Below are 21627 nucleotides of genomic sequence, written 5' to 3' on the forward strand. Positions count from 1 at the left end.
GTGCCAATGGATTAGTTAGTCAAACTATTCTATTGCAAAAACCAAGCATGGAAGCACAGCATAAATGAAGAGCAGCATGTATTGGCAATTGCTGTTGTCAACTGTAAAATGCTCTAATGAAAATATTCCATGCATTTTCTCTGTTGCATACTTGATAGGCTGCTGCAAATAAGGGGTTAAGGTTTTCAAGCAAGTCACTTATAGTGGGGCGCTTATATGTGTTGGGTTTGGTGTAGTCTGCCTTTTTGGGGGCAAAGTTATCCAGCAACGTGATGAAACCGTCTACTGCAATGTACAACCTATTAATTAAATTAAGAGGTGGAATTACCCTTTATGCTTGGCAGTATTTCCATGTACTTCCCCTTATTAGCTAGAATGTGGAGCAATAGTCCGTCAAGACAAGTATTGCCCACTTGATGGCATTATCAAAGGTGAGGTCTGTAAACTATCATTTTTGGCACATAACTTGTTCCGTGACAACCGTCTTTTGTTTTATTTGTGTTATTTAGCATAACTAATAAAAGGTAATAGGTCATTTCGATTGGGATTGGCCGTGTTCTCGGCAAATGGCTTGTTATTGTTGGCTGTTTGAAAGAAGGGTAGACTGTAGTTTGGTGCAATTTTTTCTTGGTTGTATATTTAGAAGCTAATTTCTCCTTATAGCTATTTTTCAGTACATTGTGCTAGGATTGCTGTATTCACTTTAACATTACTTTCTACGAGATTAGAAGAGAAGGTAAGGTATTAGTGAAGGTAATAGTTTTTCAACATTTGATTGTTTGTTTGTTTGATTTCACTTTCTATATATGTTGTGCAAAGTTAGGACAGTTATGAATCACTATGTTTTGCTGTTTTGAAGTTGTGTTTTGCTGTTGTAATTGCTGGCCAGGCTACAATGGTGCGACTGTGTTATCTTGATCATGTTCTCTGGGTGTTTTAGGTCTCCAATTATTCTATGAGTTTAAGTTGATATGACATGACTGTTTATGAAACATGTAGCTAGCATTACGATTAGGCTTTGTTCGCTGTGAGAGCTGCTTTTTCTTCGTTAATGATGGAAATGTTGGCTAACGTTAGCGAGCTTTCTTTTACATTGTAATGTTAGCTAGCAAGCTAACTTACCTTTGCTACTGTTACTGCGTAATGTTAGGTCGTGGTGGGTAACAATAGGAGACCTTGTTTTGTGTGAGTTGGCTTGCTTCTGAGCAGATGATTTCACTATTAGCCTTTAGGTTGTTGATCAAAACTTGATATTGGATTGCCTATTCTCTTTTCTTGTTAGGGGCCTTCATTTGTAATGTGATTTTTTGATTGTTTTTTGTTTGATTTCAAGGTTAGAAGTTTACTCTGTGAGTTTTGGTTTAGTCGACAATGTTAAAATTCATATGGATATCATGCACTTCAAAATTCATGCAAGTCTAAAATCATTTATGTAAGATGATGATGCTGTATAATGCTGTCATCACTTTATGTTGGGAATTCTTGGAAATTTTTAATGTACAATTGATAAATTTTGATACTTTAAGCTATTGGTTCTGCTTCACAGACAAAACAGGTGGTGAGCTTGAAACTAGCACTGAGCTAGTTTTCACTTGTTTATACTGTAGGATATGAGATGCATATTAGTAATTCCATCTCTACAGTATTTCATTCTCAATAAGGAAGGCTTCCACACCTGTTTAACAGAGTTAACTTGAAAGATTTTCAACTGCTTGTTCTATCAAAAAAAGAAGAAAATTGTCACATTAGCCCTTCTGTTAATTAACTGTTAAAACATCTTTACAGTTTAGTAAACCAAAGTATTGAAATGTTTACTGTTTTGAATGCAAAGGACATGCTATTGATTATTCAGTGTTTACAACATCATAGTCTAAATCATTCTGCATATTGGCTAGATCAGACAAATAAATGAACATGAAACCACCTAACAAAAAATTTAAGGAGCATATCTGGAAATACGTTCATCAATTTCCTTCACTTATATACAGGCATGTCCATGCGTACTTTATATAAGGGAAAAAATATTTTTTTCCTGTAAAATTATTAAACAACAACACAACATGCAGACCACTGATTTACTGTATATTTTTCTCACTCAGGCTGGACGGAAACTCAAAGATTTCTTTGAACAAATACATTTATATCGCATGACACTTTTTAAAAACTATGATAGGATTTAAACACCATCCTCTAAATGTGTATGCAATGGTCTTACTGGCCAACAAGTTTCCAACTCAAAATTGTCAGTTTGTAACAAGTACTTTCTTGTGGTACCATGGTCATTAAAAGTTCAACGCAACAGCAACTTTGATACTTGTTCAGGAAATCTTGAGGGTCCAACCTAAGTAAAACATTCAGCCACAACACATGACAATTTGGTTGCAGTACACAACCCCGTAACAGCAACAAAAACATGCACACATATGAAAGGATTCTTATATAGACTAGCTTTTGGATTATTTTTAGAGAATAATGTGTCTTATACAGCAGGTCCATACAGGTTGTGCATCAGAGGCATGACAATCAATCAACTGAAATAATATAAAATCACTCAATAAAAGCACCACCACAACCAACACTACCACCACCAAAACAACAAAACAGGACAAGACAAGACACCAACTGTTACTCAATTTAAAAACAACAACCACAAAACATCCAACAAGACACCAACCACCAAACTCCCCATTCCTCCCTACTCCTCCTCTGTGATTCCCTCTACCTGTTCCTTGATGCTCTGCAGCTCCTGTATCTCTCTATGCACCAGCATCTGCTCCTTCTCTCTGTGCAGCTTCAGCTCTATCCTCTCCCTTTCCAGCTCCTCCTGGAGGCGCAGCTGGCGGAATTTCTCCAGCTCCACGCGCTCCCTCTCCATCTGCAGAAGCTGCTCCTGCTGCCGGTGCAGCCTCTCCTCCTCGGTTTCCCCCTCCTTGTGTATGGAACCTGGTGGAGGGAAGGGAGGAAGACCCCCTGGAATGGGGATGCCGCTGGTAGGGGCAGAGGGGCCTATTGGAGGTTGGGCGTAGCCCTGGGTATGTGTGGGAGCAGAGGGTGGGTAGGCGTGGGCTGCTGGAGGAGGCTGGGGTTGCTGCTGAGTGGTTGACACTTGTTGCTGTTGACTGTTCAGGTGCGCCTGGGACAGATTGATTGGCTGCTGCTGCGGCTCAGTTGGTATGACAACCATACCCGGTGCTGAGGTGACCACTGCTGAAGTAACAGTGGCACCTTTGCCCAGGTAAACGGGTGCATCCTGGACTGCAGAGGTTGTTGTTGGCATGGAAACAGACACTGGAGCACTCACTGGTGCAGAAGCAGTTGCAGCAGCAGTAGAGGTGGTTGCTGCTGCCTGGAAAAGACTTGGTGCTGGATAACGGAATGGAGCTTGTCCCGCTAAGGGCATTCTGGGGTTCATCGGTAGTCTGCTAAGACTGGATAGGGGCACAGGTGTCATGTTGGCAGATGGGTATGGCCTGTAGACCCCTCTCAGTAGTGGGCGAAGCACAGAAGCAGGCTGGGTGGTGATGGGAAGTGTAGAGGCGATGGGGGTGTTGATAGTGGAGTAGATCATTCCATCAGAGGACCTCATGGCTGTGGGGTACATGGCTCTGAGGCTAGCCTGCCTGGCATTGATAAGGTTGGTTAGTGCTTGACTGTGGGAGATCGGCTTCCCATCTGGTCCAAAGAGGAGGTTTGGTCTCATTCCCAGACCTGCTGCCAGTCTGGAGGCCCCAGGCCCAGTTCCTCTCCCCAAACTGCCAAACTGCATCAAGTCTGGGTTGCTTCCATACCGATCCATAGAATTGAGTGCCGCACACATCCGGCTGATCTCCCTGGCTGTTGTAGCACTGTACTGAGCCAAGTTGGACTCCTGGAAGCTAGCTATATCACGAGCAGAATAGCCATAGTCTGAACTGATGTTGGACAGGGAATTAAATCTCCTTATAGGCAGGGTTTGGGCTGTAATGTCCCCTCCATGGCGTAAATCTGTATAAGAACCATACTGCATCCCCATATACCCCCCCTCATAGGCATGTTTCATAGCGGTTAGATCCATGGCAAGGTCTCCAGTGGCTTGAAAATGTTGGTCTAATTTAGAATGGTATGACTGTAGCCCGGCATCAGCTAGGTTTGTATCAGACATTGAAGGCTGAAGTCTGCCGGGAAAAGGCAGTGTGTAGGCCTTGCGTCCATCCATTGGATACTCATGGTACCTTCCGGGTTGTCTCTCTTGGTCAGACTCATAGGTGAGAGGTGGGGCAGAAGGAGGCCTTATGCCCTCTTTCTCAGACCCACCAACACAGCTCCCGCCAAACGGAAGCCGGTAAACCACGTCACAGCAAGCTGGTTGGTTGTCGGGTTTGATCTGGCCTCCTGTCAGATCCATAGCATCCTGCCCTTCTTCTACCTTCACTAGCTGGGTCACTGCCGCACCCTGCCCTGGTGCTCCATCCATCTGTACCACCATGCTATGGGGCGATTTACCTCCTGAAAGATTCATCACACCAGGAGGAGTGGGCTTCCCTTTCAGCTCAATGGGACCAGTGCCATATAACTCAGGGTTAACGGCTGGGGATATGGTACTGACCACAGATGAAGCATTGCTGGTCTGGCTGACTACCAGATCTTTCTTCAGTAAAGGTGAGATCTGGCCAGTAAGGTTGTACCTGGCCAAGGCAGATACCTGTTGCTGCTGCTGTTGCATGTGATGGTGCTGCTGCAGCTGTTGTTCAAGCAGCTCTTGTTGCTTCTGCAGCTTCTCCTGTTGTCTTTGTAGCTCTTGCTGCTGGATACTTAGGTCTTCTAGTTTGGCATCGATTTTTGGTATTGATGGGTCAGTTGAAGGCGGAACTGGTGGTTTGTTCTGGGACAGACACACGGCCGAACCCATGCCCTGACCCAGATCCACCCGGTTCTGGTGGGGGTCACCGTAGACTGTTGGCTGTTTGGGCTGGGTCATAAACATGGAGGCAGCCACGGTCACACTCACAGTGGTTGGTGTGGTAGTCTCCTGGGCATTCAGATTCATAATCAGTGGCTGTACAATCGTTGAGTGCCTGCTCCCCTCCGATCCACCAAGGTACTTCCTGCTTTCAGTAGCCAGGGAGGTGAGATCCATTCCCTGGTCAGTCATGATAACCGGAGTTGGTTTGGTGACTGTTCTGAGGTCCACAACACTTCCTCCTTGGATCATCTGGCCTTGTTCTACCCTGGAAGTGCCTGGAACGGTGGATATACGACAGAGGGAGATATTATCCATTGATATGGACCCTCTACTGTAAGTGCTGGCTGTGGTGACCATACTGGTTCCCACGTTCACCTTCTCTACCCTTTGTGTTCGGTAGAAGCTGTGTGTAGGAGATTGTTGGTAAGGCGGGGTGTCTGGAGGGCTTGCGCCCGGGGAGTATGTCTCAAATGTTGATTGACGGCTGAAACGGGTAGGTGAGGACAGAGGAGAAGTGGCAGTGTTGACTGTCATTGGCCTAGCTGGGCTTGGGGGCGGGGAGTATGGGGCATCCTGGGAGGACTGCTGCCGGTAGAGCCGTGGGGAAACTGACCGATGTGACGTTTGGGTGCCCTGAGCCATCACTGGAGATGTAGGCCCAGAGCCAGCTGACTGCATCCCCAATCCAGAGGTCAAAGTCTGGGTAGAGAACTCAGCTGTGGCCCTTCTGGAGGGCGAACGGGTGGGACTCTGTGGTGGTGGTGATGGAGACAGAGGAGGACTCGTGCTCCTGTAATAAGTAGTATACTTAGGAGAGCGTGGCTCAATAATTCTCTCTGTGGAAGATGTTGAGCTGTCTCGGACCTGGACGCCCCTGGTCTCCCCAACCCTTCTGGTGATCACCTCCCTTTGGCTGTAGGCCTGGGTAATTTCAGCAATCTTGCTGCACACACTTGAGACTGTAGTTGTGGATGTGGCAGGGCCTCCTGTGTGCCTGCCATAAATACCCGACTGAGTAGATGTCATGGTGTGGCTTGAACTAGTCTGGGAAATAGTCACTGCATCTCTGGCATAAACTCCATAGGCTGCAATGGTTGTGGCAGCCACTGCTGGAGTTATCCCATTCTTTCCTGTCTGGCTCTTGATTCTGTCTTTGTGTCCATCTTTGGCAAAGTGCTGGGTTACTCGGACATCAGGGATCCGTCCTCCAGTCTCGGCAAAGGAGACAGGAGCTGAGATCTGGGTGGGGCTTGTCCCTGGGGTCAGGAGAGCGTTGCTTTGCTCCAGCAGCTTAGCGAAAGCTGAGCCTGTGTCTAGTAGCTGTTTGTCTGGGTAGGAGCTCTCAATCTCAATCTCCACCTGCTCATCAGTGGCCTGCTGCATCTTGGTGATGTTCTGAGATGTTTGGCGGATCTCCTCATAAATATCTGTTTCTGTCTCCACTGCCTCATTGTCATATCCTGTTTGGTCTTGTTCATATTCATATTCATCATCATACCCCTGTCCATTAACATCCTCCTCGTAGTACTGCCCATGTCTTCCATGTTGCTGTTGTTGTTGCTGTTGTTTCTGTTGTTTTTGAAGCATCTCTGCCTTCCTCATCATCTCCTCATACACCTCCTCAGCACTCTTCAGTGGTTTGGAAGTAGAAGATGGTGCTGTGGTGGTTGTTGTGGTTGATGATTTCTCTACAGGGGAGTAGAGAGACATAAACGTAGGCAGGTTGTACTCACTGCCTGACTTGTAGAGTTTAGACTCATATCCCTCAGCCTCTGAGTCCAGACTCTGAGGGGAATATTCAGAAGCAGAGGAGCGATGGAGCTCTTCCATCTCTGCAGCTTGTCTCAGCTCTTCGGTTGGGGAGGCATCTTCAATGGGTGAGAGGTTACTAGGTGGTGTCTTGGACCTCTCCCTGCGCCTCTGAGCCCTCAGTTCCTCTTTGTCCCTCTTGGTCTTCCGGGCTGTGCTCCTTATTCTCTGTTGTTCCACCTCTCTCATCTTCTCCTGCTCTCTCAGAAGCTCCTCCTCCTCTCTCAGCTCATCCTCCTCTGAGGAGTCTTCAATGGTGGGGAGGAGAGGGCCATGGGAGCGGTGGCGCGCTTTTCTCTGCTGCTTGGCCTCCTCCAGCCTCTGTCTCCTGCTCGGGCTGCTGTCACTGTCCTCCTCCATGGAAGAGATGGAAGTGGGAGACTGGCCTGAGCCATAGGAGGATGAGGTGGGTGGCAGAGTGGAGGAGTAATCACCCCTAGAGCGCTCCTCAGGTGATCCCGTCAGGCTCTCCATCTCCAGCTCTGGTTCTCGGTCAAGGCTCAGGTCATTTTCATTGCCCAGCTCCATGTCTCGGCTGTAGCTGTTGGTGTTGTTGAGTTCAATGGTTTTGAAGCGCCTTAGGCCTCCCTGTGATGCCATCACATCTTCCTCACCCTCCTCGGCTGAGCCTTTGTACACATCGGTAGAGCTCTTGGTTTCCTCCTCAAAACTGCTGGAGTGGTGCTGAAGGCGTCTCTTCTCTTTCCCTGAGTCGGAGATGACGTGCTTATGGTGGCTTTTCTTGGGTTTCTGGTAGCCATATCCTTCGTCTTCCTCATCCTCCTCTTCCTCCATCTCTTCCTCCTCCTCTTCCTCGTTTTCTTCATCAGCACTCATCTCCATTATCTGTCTCCTCATGAACTCCTCATCCGTCATCTCTGTGGGCTCTGCCTCTTTCTCCTTCTTTTTCTTTTCCTTCTTCTCCTCCTTCCCTTCCTTCCGTTTACCCTCCCAATCTCCTCCATCCTCCTCTTCCTCCAGTATGTCCTCTAGTTCCTCGTCTGAATCGTATGCTTCTGGGGTGATTGACAGGGAGCGTGGCCGCTGCTTCCCTCGGTCGTCCAGGTCCCTGTCTCTGTGCTTCCTCCCCCTTCTGTCCACCTTCTCTTCGGAAAGGCTCTTCTCTAGTAGGGGCCTCATGGAGCTTTCCAGCTTGGTGATTTCGGAAGGGCTGGGTGGGGAGCCCCGGCCAATGACCCCCCTCTCACTCAGCTTCATCTCCTCTTCCTGGATTAGGCCTGTGATTTCACTGTGGGAGCTGGAGATGCCGTCTGAGGAGTAACCCGTGTCACTAAGGCTCTGCGGGCTGCGAGACAAATCATGGCTGCTGTTGTTCTTTGTGTCCTAAAGGGGGCAGAGGAGAGAGAGAGAGGGACAGTGCATTAGATTTGTGGAAGACAGAGTTTTTAATTTAAGTCATAATTTATCCCAAGCGGTGAGAATGTGTTGATGATGGGTAAGGGTAAGCATATCATTTAAGCCCACGGAAATTTATATTAAGATATTTTTGATTGATACTGCCCCAATGAGTAGAGCAAAACTAGAAATAAAATGAAAGATCACTGTCTTTAAACATTAAATATGCAAGTTACAATCCATATTCACTTAAATGTTGCAAAAATGTATTTAGAAAAGCACAAATCTAGTGAGATTTCTGGTTTGAGGCCTCAGCTTTTGAGTTTACACACATGTAAACATATGAATACATGCCCTACAACCTGCTTTTAACATCTTAAGAAAGAAAAGTAACTGATCAACCAGGCCATTGAAAGTTCTTATATATATGTATATATCTTATATATCTTGTAGAACGTCTTAAGGCACTGCAATTTAAAATGAAATATGTGTAACACTTTCATACTTATTAGCTAATGTTCCAAAGAAAATGGATAATTCAAATTAATCCTATGCCATTAAAAATCTATTAAATCAGTAAATCATTAAAACACTTTTGAAAAGCCATTCTTTGAATGACCTTAGAAAAGACTTACTGTGCTTTTCTGCATATATTCAAATATTAATCTCTCCATTAAGATTAAAAGTTTTAGTGTCTATCAAAAACAATGCTTGAAATGTGATAAAGTGATCTTTTGGGCATTACCCTGAGCAGTAGTTTTGTTTCCTTGAAAATGGCTTGGGCAGCGATAGCACAACACAGTATTCAGTAACAACATATCTAAAACTAAAACCTATTATAGAAAATAGTTCAATTAATTGGATGAGACAATAAACAACAGAACTTTCAACAGAAATGTCTTTATTGTTGGAGTTGCTAATGGACTGACTGCGTTTGTGGGCCTAAATTGTATGCTTACCATTTATCTCATAATGAGGTCGCTCTTGTGTGTGAAAATGGTAAAAAGGGTTTAGAGTTAATCTCTTTGTACATAAAAATTCCAAAACACAGAAAGAGCACAGAGAAGGGACACCACTGAATTCACAAAGAAAACATGTTTTACAATAGGTTTGAGGCTGTTATGCATTTACACAGGAAAACACCAAATAGTTTTACAGTAGTTAATACACAGAAAAGAGATTTGCCCTTCCTATTTCCAAAACTGAATAGACCAATATGACATATCAACTCCGCTAACAACTACTGTTGACCTTAAAACAGAAGCTTAAATAAACATGTTGGCTTTATTACAGTGTAATTACATTTCAAATATGGAATTACTATCTTAGTTACAGTATTATGTAATAACAAAATGTAATCAAACACACAAAGAGTACGGTCTGATTTTTATTAAATGGGCAAACTAAAATAATGTGATGACTGATAATATTAAGACAAATGACTATCATATTTTGACTAGCAATTTATATACACATTATCATATAGTGTTGTGAATTGTTTGATTTGAGCAATTAAATAAGGCAATTAATGTTTAGTTTAACTTGTATATCAAGAAATATAAAAGACGTACTATTTTCAGTTATAGTATTTACAGTAAATGTGACGTCATGAGAAACCTGGTAATGATGATTATTCAATGTTACTATGGATTTATTTACTTTGAAATGCCTTGTTCAAGCTACAGACAGAGATGCTTTTATTCTGAAGTTTCAAGGAAGTAGATGCTCTTTTTTTGTCGCTCGCTTGTGTATTCAAGATGTCGGATGCAAGGTCCGCTGTTTTCTCCCCTTTCATTGAACTGCAGCATGAAGGAGAATAAATGTTCAGTTTGAACAAACCCCGTTCTGGTCATTAAGATGAAGCTTCCACTACACAACATTTTGGTGCCGAAACCCGGGAGTTGTCAAGATTGTTAAGAGACAACGAACTTCGAAGTTGGAAGCTAACGATAGCTAACGCTAACAGCAGAAATGGCCGAACGCTTTGAACGGATGAAACGGAAGCGGGGAACAATCCGCACCTCGACAACGAAGCTGCTAACTCGCGTGGAAGAGGAGGTGAGCAAAGATCTGCCAGACTGTGAGAAACTCCGTGAAATGCTTTCAGTATTGTCAACGAAAGAAGAAACTTTACTGGACTTAGACAAAGGCATTGAGGACGAAACGCCGACGGACGAACTGGAGGCAGAGATTGCATACACACAGGAATATCAGGACCGCATTCTCACGTGGAAGGCTCGCGCCAGCAGGCTCATTCAGAAGGCACGGGAGTCTGTGAGTGTGCGGGGGAGCGATGCAAGTTTAAGTTCAGTCAGATCACCAAATCAACAGACTGTTAAGCTGCCCAAGTTAGTGATAGAGAAATACGGTGGAGAGATAAGCCAGTGGCAAGAATTCTGGTCTCAATATGAAACCGCTATTCATAACAACAATACGCTGTGCAAGAAGGAGAAATTCACTTACCTGAAATCCTATTTGACTGGAGCAGCAGCAAGAGCTGTAGCGGGACTTACTATGACCGATGGTAATTATGATGCAGCAATAGATTTGCTTCAGAACCGCTTTGGAAGAAAAGACATTGTAGTCAGTGCACACATGTCCAAATTGCTGAACCTAACCCCTGTGAAAAAATCTGCAGATATCGTAGCTCTCAGGCACCTGTACGATGAATGTGAAATACAGATTCGCAGTCTAGAATCCTTAGGGGTTCACAGTGACACATATGGCTGCCTGCTATGCCCAGTACTACTGCAGCTCATACCAGACGACATAGCATTAGCCTACACGCGCAAGTCGGATTCCAGCGGTGAATGGAAGGTGCTCGAACTCATCCAGTTCCTGCAAAACGAAGTGCAAAGCAGAGAGAGAGCACTTCAGCTTACCAGACCAGGTAATACTCAAAGGGACATTCCGCCAAGTAATAGATCATTCAGTAAGCCAGCATCCTTCAGTGAAAACAGGCCTAAAAGATGGAGTGCGCCCTCAGCAGCTGCATTGCACACAGCGAGTACTGTTCCTCAGACATGTGTATATTGTGATAGTGCTAACCATAAACCAGAACATTGTCCAGATAATTCTGTGGCTGCTCGTAAAGAGAAATTGAGAAAATTGGGAAGATGCTACGTGTGCCTAGGCCCAAGACACATAGCCAAATTCTGCAGAGTTAAGGGTGTTTCATGTGCCTTGTGTAGTCGCAGACATCACCAGTCAGTTTGTGATCAAAGTGAAGCAAAGCCAGACACTGACAGTGGCAGTACAGACACTGTGGTGTCCTCTGTGTCCAGCACAGTGAAACTGAAAGCTAATGTCCAGAACACAGTACTGCTCCAGACAGTCAAGGTATGGACAGAGGGCCCAGCAGGGAGAAAAATCGTGCGCTGTCTGTTAGATGGAGGCAGCCAGAGAAGCTTCATTCATGAGGGTGTGGTGAAGGCACTAAGACTACCAGTGGTGAGGCAAGAGACACTGCATCTACACACCTTTGGATCCACTACTCCTGTAACCGCACAGCGCAACATTGTGAGGGTATCACTGGAGAATGTATGGAACACACAGCAAAGAGTTGAGATCGAAGCAGTGGAAACCCCTCAAGTATGCAGTGCTGTAATAAAGGTCCCTGGTTTACCCATCCAAGAAGAGTTAAAGAGAAATGGTCTGCAGCTTGCTGATTTTCTGCTAGAAGGTGCTGATGAGCCAGAATTGTCAGTATTGATAGAGCAGACTATTACTGGCAAGTAGTGTCTGGCAAGGTCCAGAGGATAACAAAGGCGCTAGTAGCCATAGAAAGCAGCTTTGGATGGGCTTTGCAAGGGCCAGTATCAACATCCAGTGTAACCGACGCCACTTGCATGCACATCAGTCTAGATGAGGATACCCAGATCTCAAAACAGCTGCGTGCCTTTTGGGAGGTGGAGTCACTGGGCATTGTTAATGAGCAAACCCAGAGCCCAGAGGAAGCAGAGGCTCTTCAGAGCTTTGAACAGACTACAATACACAAGGATGGCCGCTACCAAGTTGAGTTACCATGGCGACCTGACAGATCAGATCTTCCGGACAACTTCAGAGTTGCAAAAAGACGGTTTGAAAGCCTCAAGAGGAGACTAAAAATGGATGCAACCTTGTACACAAGGTACAATGATGTCATACAGGATTATCTGCAGCAAGGCATCTGTGAGGATGTACCAAAGAGCACTTCAGCGGCAGAGCAACCTGAGACTGTGAAATACTACATGCCGCATCATGCTGTTCTTCGAGAGGATAAGGTAACTACTAAACTGAGAGTAGTATTTGATGCATCATCACACACGGAGGGCTGCCCATCCCTAAATGACTGTTTACTGACAGGGCCAAACCTTAACCCAAATCTGTTAGACGTGCTAATCAAATTCAGACTCCACCAGATAGCCTTTACTGCAGATATTACCAAGGCCTTCTTGCAGATAGCTCTAGCAGAAAAGGATAAAGATGCTGTTAGGTTCCTGTGGCTACATGGACCTCCAACCAAAGACTGTGAAAATGAGTTGCGCATCATGAGAATGAGTAGAGTGGTATTTGGAGTCTCACCCAGCCCGTTCCTGTTAGCTGCAACAATAAGAAAACATATCAAGCAGTATGAAACAGAGCAGTCGAGGACAGTGGAAGCACTGAGAGAGTCTCTCTATGTCGATGATTTTATTTCCAGCTCAGGTGATGTGGATGAGGCCCTTTCAGTTACCACGACAGCAAAGGAGATTCTGTCCCATGCAGGCATGAACCTGTGCAAATGGGTGACAAATTCACCAGATCTGAGAGCCAAGTGGACAGAAAATGGAGTGGAGCATGCAACCAAAACAGACACTGTTGGAAATGTGCTGAAAGTGTTAGGGTTAGTATGGAGACCAGAGAAGGATGACTTTGTGTTTGATCTGAAGGGACTATTAGCCATTTTGAAGGGCAAAGAAAACACAAAGAGAAATGTGCTGCGGACATCAGCTCGTATCTTTGATCCTATTGGTTTCCTGACTCCTTTCACCATACGAGTTAAGTGTCTGTTTCAAGAACTGTGGGAGAGGGGAATCAGTTGGGATGAGCAGCTCCCTCCAGACTTGGCTGAGAAATGGGATCAGTGGTGTGCAGAGCTGCCGAAGCTCCACCTGGTGGCCATTCCGAGATGGTACCAAATTGAGATTCAACCAAACTCACAGACAATCAAGCTGCATGTTTTCTGCGATGCTAGCGAAAGGGCATACAGCGCTGTTGCCTATCTGCAAGGACAGAATAAGGAAGGAGAATTTGTGACAAGTTTTGTAGCTTCCAAGTCAAAGGTGGCTCCATTAAAGAAAATGACTCTACCACGCTTGGAGCTGATGGGTGCCCTGATTGGAGCAAGGTTAGGGAACAATCTTCTCGAGCCACTGAACATGGAAAGAAATCAGCTTAGCATGTGGACAGATTCAATGATTGTTCTTCATTGGATACGCAGCACAGCACAAAAGTGGAAGCCATTTGTGGCAAACCGAGTGACTGAAATACAAGGTCTCACAAATCCAGAGTTGTGGTCTCACTGCAGTGGCAAAACCAATCCTGCTGATTTACCAACCAGAGGTCAGAGCGTCGAAACCCTCATCCAGAGCCAGCTGTGGTGGAGCGGACCTTTTTCGCTGTCATCACCGGATGATGCACAGAGTGTTGATGAGGACTGTGTTGCACATGAGATGAACACTGAGCTTAGGTCTAAATTTCAGGCTGTAGTACAGTTTACTAGCACTGAACAAGCTGAGCCACTATTAGACCTAGAGAAGTACAGCAGGTTGAAAACAGTGCTGAGAATAACTGCGTGGGTGAAAAGGTTCATAGCTAATGCCCGTTCTAGTCAAAAGACTCAGGGAGAGCTAACTGCAGAGGAGCTCACTGCAGCAGAAGTGTATTGGGTGAAGGTGACCCAAGAGCATAGTTTCAACCAAGAAATCAGTCAGCTGAAATCAGGACAAGATATTAAGAGAGAGTCAAAAATCAAAGACTTGAAGCCATTCTTGGATGAAAATAGCCTTATTAGTGTAGGAGGCAGGCTACAACACTCAGATCTTACTTTCAGGGAGCAACACCCATGGGTGCTACCTACAAAACACAGATACTCTGAGTTACTAGTTCAGTACTGTCATGAGAGAGTGATGCATTCTGGGGTCAGAGATACTCTAGTGCAGATGAGGGAAAGATACTGGGTTTTAAAGGGGAGACAGCTAGTGAAGAAAATGGTTTCACACTGCCACATTTGCAGGAGACTGAAAGTGAAATCAGCACAGCAAGTCACAGCTCCGCTACCCAGAGACAGAGTAACTGAGTCCCCACCTTTTGAAGTTACTGGGGTAGATTTTGCAGGTCCATTATATGTCAAGTCAAGTGGTCAGTCTAAGGCATATATTGCACTTTTCACTTGTGCTGTCACCAGGGCAGTGCATTTAGAGTTAGTCTCAGATCAAACTACTGAAAGGTTTCTCTTAGCCTTAAAGAGATTTATTGCAAGGCGAGGACTGTGTAAAGTTATTTACTCAGATAATGCCAAAACATTTAAAAGAGCAGACCAAGATCTGAAAGAACTGTGGAAGTCAATCAGAGGATCAGAGCTTGTAGAGTTTTTCACTGACAAAGGGATCACCTGGAAGTTTATTGCTGAGCGAGCTGCTTGGTGGGGTGGCTTCTGGGAGAGACTTGTGAGATCTGTAAAAACATGTCTAAAGAAGGTCCTGGGGAGGGCTTCACTAAACTTTGAGGAACTGACAACCATGCTTGCCGAGGTGGAGGCTGTGTTAAACTCCAGGCCTCTCTCTTACGTGGACAGTGACGTATCAGAGCCACAGCCACTTACACCCTCTCATTTCTTGGTTGGGAAAAGACTAACTTCTCTACCACCAAAGACTATGCTTCCACCATCTCAGGCAACCAATGTGAGCAGAGAGGACATGGGCCGGAGATGGCGGTACCGGCAGAGACTCCTAACCAGCTTTTGGAACAGCTGGAGGAAGGACTACCTGATGGACTTGAAATCAGCTCACAAGAGTGAGACACCTGTACCCACTGTGCTGAAGGTGGGAGATGTCGTCCTGATCGGAGAGGACAACATACCCAGGCAGACCTGGAAAATGGGCAGGATAACAGAACTGTTTCCAGGGAGAGATGGACTCATTCGTTCCTGTATTGTTCGTACTACTACGGGCAGTTTGTTGAGGAGACCTGTTCAGTTGATATATCCTTTAGAGATTAGTTAAAGAGAGACTGAGTAGTGATGAACAGTTGTTCATCGGGCGGGAGAATGTTGTGAATTGTTTGATTTGAGCAATTAAATAAGGCAATTAATGTTTAGTTTAACTTGTATATCAAGAAATATAAAAGACGTACTATTTTCAGTTATAGTATTTACAGTAAATGTGACGTCATGAGAAACCTGGTAATGATGATTATTCAATGTTACTATGGATTTATTTACTTTGAAATGCCTTGTTCAAGCTACAGACAGAGATGCTTTTATTCTGAAGTTTCAAGGAAGTAGATGCTCTTTTTTTGTCGCTCGCTTGTGTATTCAAGATGTCGGATGCAAGGTCCGCTGTTTTCTCCCCTTTCATTGAACTGCAGCATGAAGGAGAATAAATGTTCAGTTTGAACAAACCCCGTTCTGGTCATTAAGATGAAGCTTCCACTACACAACATATAGTGGCTTATAGTTGTTAGGTTTGTTAACTAACTATTTGCTGAGCCATTGATAGAATAGAAAGAGTCAAATTGTGTTGGAGTTAGAAGGAGTTACAAGGAATGTAACAATTCCAGGCTATTTAATAATGGGCTGAAAGTAGGATTGTGGAGTTTACATGACTGCAACATGAAAACTACGGTGCTTAAACTCCATTCATCAATGGCTCTGTCTTTATCAAACAATAACATGCCAAATCATAATCTCAAAGGGACTAACCTGGTAAATGAAAGGGGGATGGATGAAAAACTACAAAATAGATAAAAACGATAAAATCATTTAACCTCTTACGATGTTCACAATATTCTATACATCAAAAGGCTGTTGGGGACTATACTTCCAGCTCTCTGCACATTGATTTTCTAGCAGCTCTCCAACTGAAGAAGGGCTGTGCTGCCTTTGAAAAGACCCGTGGCAGCATTACTTCAGCTGGGGGCCTTGAAGGCTTAGCATATTCATGCCATGCCAATCTTTATACATATTTCAACAGGAGCGATGGCTGCCATTGAGAAAGAAAAGGCACTATTAACTCTCTCTCTTTCTCTCACTCTCTCTCTCACTTACTCACCATCTCACTCATTCTCTCTCTCTCTCTCTCTCTCTCTCTCTCTCTCTCTCCCTCCAAGTTAATCTATGAATGCCTTGCTGCCACTTGCAACCTCAGCATTCTGCAAAGAGGGAATCAATGACATGGTTTCCAAACAGCCGTGGACGTCACACACTGAAGGAGAAAGGAATTGGTTCAATTTACAACTATAAATAACCAGACCGCACAGAATATCTTAAGTCATGTGAAATGACAACTCTCTGTGACCCCTCACTTATTGATGTGTGTGTAGGGCAGTAAAAGGAGATTTCACACAAAAATGCCCCTGGGCTGGGTTTCCCAAATGCATACTACCCCTGAGATCTCCCAGTCGAATGACAATATAATTCACATTTACGTATTTGACATTTAGTGACATAGTATGATCGTGTAAGAGAGAAAAAAAAAAGGAGAAAAGGAGCTAAGGAGAGAGATTACGGTGATTTTTTTCCCCTTTTATCTCTTTTTCATTCCCCGCTGTGAATTACATGTGAGCTAATGACATTTTTTCAATGATGCAATGATGATTTAAATATCTTTTAACTGTGCAAGGTTAGGGTTAGGGTTAGGGAGGGTTAATAAAGTGAGGGTTCACACAAACTACCTCTGGACATTGTTTCCCTAATGTATGTTATAAACTCCAAAATCATCTCATGCTATTGCAAATAAATGTTTTTTTTTTAGTGCCACTAGATACTTTGGGGCTTCTCAATTTCCCAGGCTGTCACTGTAATTTGATCTTGATTTAACTTCCCTTTCAAAGAACAGTTCAATATAAATAATAATGTGAATAAAGAAAAAAGTCTGTGGGCAAGAGCACACATCTTGTTTTTTTGTTTTCACTTTAGCTGTTTTTTTGCAGAAAAAAACAAATATTTCAAAGTATTTCATGGATCAGTGACCAAGATACAAAATGAGCCTACTTCAAAACTGAAAACAGCATGCAGCGGGAACATGCAGGAAAAGATCTAAAATATTTATAAGAAAGTAATGGGAGATTTGTGTCCAAAAATTACATTGCAAAAAAAAAAAAAAAAATGCATGAATGAGACCTCAGCACAAACTTTCTGTTAAAGGACAATTCCAGCTGCAGATGTAAATGGTTTTCCAGCTTTCATCATATTATGAGATATTTACTACTTTTCCTTTGTCGTTGTCGTTGTTTTAATTATATATATTTTTAAATAAACACTGTCTAAATGTTACGAGTCACTCCCATTAAAGAAGAGGGCGCCAATTTTAAGCCATAATTGTGTAAAATCTAGCTTTATTTTCCGTTTCATTTTGCAGACTATAGCTGGCGGAAGAGTCTTGCTTTGGCTTGTCTGTTGGCTGGACTGGGTTGTGATTGACAGGAGGGTTAGGGTTAGGGTTACAAGCAGAGACCAGATTTCCCAATACGCGCATTAATATGAAACAGTGAACGCAACTTCTTTCAAAATGTAAAACTTTAAAACTTCATATTAGTGTTCTGATGCATCTTTGCAAAACGCCATTGGCAGCCTGTCGTTCACAATGATGGATTAACTTTACCGACCGAATTAGAAGTCTCTGAAGTTGTTTTCTACACCGTTTGGAATTGAATGGGAGTGAATGAGCCTGAGAGCTTCGGCTAAACTGATTTAAAAATATCTTTAATCATCGCATGTAAAAACTGTCACAATTGACATAAAAGGGAAAAAACTCAAATCACGCTGCAATTGTCCTTTAACAGAGTAATTGAAGACTGTTAAAAATGACATTGAGTGTCATTCAGGAAATTTGGCTTGGTGTTGCTATTCATATTTTCCTCACTGTGTGTTTGCACTTGTTGTGATTAACAGTAACAGTGTGCCAAGCTAATCCCAAACTAATCTCACAGATGTGTTAAAAATGACGAATTCATCTGTGAGCGAAACTGGTCATAAAATATGTAATGAGGGCTACATTCACAGTAGCCTGAATAAGCTTCTGTCATTCAGTTGCAACAAGACACTGCTGAAGACAGGATCTGATGCGATGGCTTCCTCCTCAAGCATATACAAAACAGATAGATGTGAAAAACAGATGCTCAAAAGTTACATTTTGTCATTAAAATCCACTTTGAACATCTCAAGTCCACCATTACTCTACAAGTGCCGTTCTCCACATCCATGTGACCTGTAGCACGCCAAGAGCAAATTTAAAAATGAGAGCGATAGGCGGACCAAACATGCAAATCCAAAATTACAAGGTCGCAATTCTGTATAATACAAAGCTATTTATTTGGGTTTGTTTGTTCCGTCTATCACTCTTTTTTTGAAATTTGGTCTGCACATGCTAGAGCCAGTGCTGGCTGCCATTTCTGAGACATTCAAAGTGGATCGCAACAACAAAATGTTCACATCTAAAGACTTCCTCCAAGGTTTTGAGTGAATTGTTGTTCGGACTCAAGCTGCGAGTGCACCTTGAGGCCCACATTCAGCCTATATTCACAGGTGTTTTAAATAGACATGTACTCCGATTCTGGGAAGCACAGCGCGCCCTGAAAAGCCGAGCGCCGTCCTGACTCACATAACTGTTTGACTAAGCGTAAGAATTTGCTCGTTTCAGTGTGTGCTTCCCCCCCCCCCCCGCTGTGTGGTTTACAGTTGTCCTGTTGGGATTACAGCCCCGCTAACATCTAACGGACTGCAAAGTGTCTGCATGAGTGAAATCTTAGAGACAACACTGATGTAGTGCTGAGCAAGAGCAGTATGCAGGGTTTTCCTCACTGAGCTTCAAAGACTTCTGCATGAATCAGGAAGCAGGGCGATGAAGCAGGGCAACGCTGAAAAAGAGCATGCATGCTCAGCAAACTTTCCCTGAATAAATAAAAAGTTAAAAAATAAGTAACACACTTCAGTGGCCTTATTTTGGTGTATTGGCCTGTATTTTACGCTATGGATAAGTACTGAAGATGTTGAAGGTGCGCAATAACACTGTGCTCGTACTTAGTGAAAATCAGCTTCATTCACTCAATCACTTACTGTTTCATCTACCAGTCAAAAGTTTGGACACATGCATTTTTCTGTATTTTTACTATTTCCCACATTTTAGAATAATAGCAAAGACATCAAAACTATGAGATAACACAAATGGAATTATGCAGTGACCATAAAAAGTGTTAAACAAATCAAAACTATCTTATACTTTAGATTCTTTCTTCTTTGCCTTGATGGAAAGGCAAAGGCTTTGGAAAGAAATTCATACATAGGATCAACTTCACTATTTATATTTGTCTAAGAAACTACTTTCAAGCATTTAAGCAGAAGCCTTTAGATCAAAATGGCTTTAAGAGAATGAAAAACATAGAACATTCAATCAGGTGGGTCCAAACTTTTGACTGGTAGTGTGTAAGGGAGATTTTCATTAAGTACAAACACTTTGTTGATGTTTAGACTATTTTTTAGTATTGACGATTGGCACTAACAATACTTCTCCATAGGCCGCCACACAGGTTAATACACTGGAATAAGGCCGCTGTAAGGCGGTGTTACGAAAAAATCAGACTTACATCATAGTGTCTGGACTTCTTAATCTCCTTGATGGGCGTGATCTGCTCTCCCTTCTTCTGGGAGGGTTTGGTTTCTTTGGCAGTTTGGCTCTCAGGCTCCATCTTGGGCTTCTCCTCCGTGGCTTTCGGCTGTTTCTGGCTCTCAGAGACCGGCGCCGTCGTCTTGGTGTCGGTCGGTTGTTTGGCGGCGGCAGCGGCGGCGGCGGCGGCGGGCGCGAACGGTCCGCTCACGCCTGTTCCCGCCTGGGGTTTCTGCGGCTGCGACTGGGGCTGGGCCGACCTGGGCCCCTGCTGACCGCCGGCTTTGTGGAGAGGGCTTTGCTGACTGGCTGGCGCCTGGTGACGGGGCGAGCCCATTGGCTGGTGTTTTGGAGACGGATGAGGAACAGGAAGCGGAGGATCGTCCAGACCGCCTCCGGACATCAGCCGCTGGGTCTGGCAGTTGAGACATAACCACTCCTTTTTCTGGAACAGACAGAGGACAAACACCAGGAGTTAATGATGATGATTTTGTTCGATTATCATATGATCAATAAAGCGTATTCAGTTAAAATGAAAGAAATGTAGGAGGAAAAAATCTGACTGAAGTCTAATTACACTACACATAAGAAAAACACCCATTTGATGAGTGAGACTGGGGAGGCAGCAGCCTGATAGTGTGTGTGTGTGTGTGTGTGTGTGTGTGTGTGTGTGTGTGCATATCTGTGCGTGTGTGATATATATGCCATTTAACCCTCCCTCCCACTGCAGCTCCTTCTCTGGGGTATTGCACTAAAAAAATGTGTTCTTAGTCAATTTGTCAGGTTAAATAAGAATTGAAGGAATTAACATACTTATAAATATTTTATCGGAACATTCAAACGTTGATTTCCTCTGAAATAACAGACTGCAAGAGGAACAGAGAGAAATAGAAGAGATGCAGAAAAACAGAGAGGGAGACAGAAAGAGCATGCACACACACACACACACACACACACACACACACACACACACTCATATAGCTAGAATCAGCTTTTTGGACAGAGCTGTCAGTGTGGTAACAGGCTAAGCTGAGCTGACGTACATCTAAAAGGCCAAGTTAACGATGACGGATACAGACTATTTTCATCAAATCAACTCCACTCACACCATTTCTCACACTGTGAGGTTGATTGGCTACGAATTAGACTGTGACGCACACACACACACACACACACACACACACACACACATAATCTGTCTTTGCCCTCCGCTGTCTCTGTCTTTGCCCTCCGCTGTCTCTTTATTTCTCATTTGTTTCAATTCAATTTATAAATCCAATTTAAATTTGATGCTTTGATTTCTCTGAGATTGCCAAAGCAACAATCAAGAGCAACAATCACAACAACAAAACACAAACCAGTGGCATTAATGTGAATTCAATCAATTATCAGTTGATCTTTTAAAGTAATAAGAATCCTTGAGCAATATGCTGAACTCCTACCTGCTCACTGTAATTTGCTCTGGATAAGAGTGTCAGCTAAAAGCCTAATTTTAAGTGTAAAAGTCTCTCACAAACAACAAAATTCTCCATGTTTACAGTGTGTAAATATGTGGTTTGAATGGGCATCTATGAAGTTTTTCACCCTAGTATATGATTTTCCTCTCTACTTACCTATAGACAAAAGTTGCTGAGTCTATTCTAGCTATTCACAGTCATGGCTGCCATTCAAAACAAA

The 21627-nt window shown here is 43.8% G+C and overlaps 1 protein-coding gene across 1 annotated transcript in view; it reads right to left on the reverse strand.

Annotated features, from left to right (window-relative positions):
- The window catches only part of bsna (bassoon presynaptic cytomatrix protein a), a gene marked incomplete at its 5' end in the record, with an annotated part of 43051 nt that extends 22626 nt beyond the window's left edge, over positions 1-20425 (reverse strand). The window contains 3 exons of the mRNA XM_071538950.1: positions 1676-1717; positions 2723-8095; positions 19931-20425. Coding sequence (XP_071395051.1) covers positions 1676-1717; positions 2723-8095; positions 19931-20425 — 5910 coding nt within the window. The remainder of the gene's footprint in view (positions 1-1675; positions 1718-2722; positions 8096-19930) is intronic.
- Between the last annotated feature and the right edge of the window lie 1202 nt (positions 20426-21627).

This window comes from Centroberyx affinis, unplaced genomic scaffold, assembly GCF_046629955.1.
Source record: "Centroberyx affinis isolate AG114_WGS23_722 - 3 ecotype Tasmania unplaced genomic scaffold, CSIRO-AGI_Caff_v1 ptg003376l_1, whole genome shotgun sequence".
In the NCBI taxonomy this organism is placed as follows: domain Eukaryota; kingdom Metazoa; phylum Chordata; class Actinopteri; order Beryciformes; family Berycidae; genus Centroberyx; species Centroberyx affinis.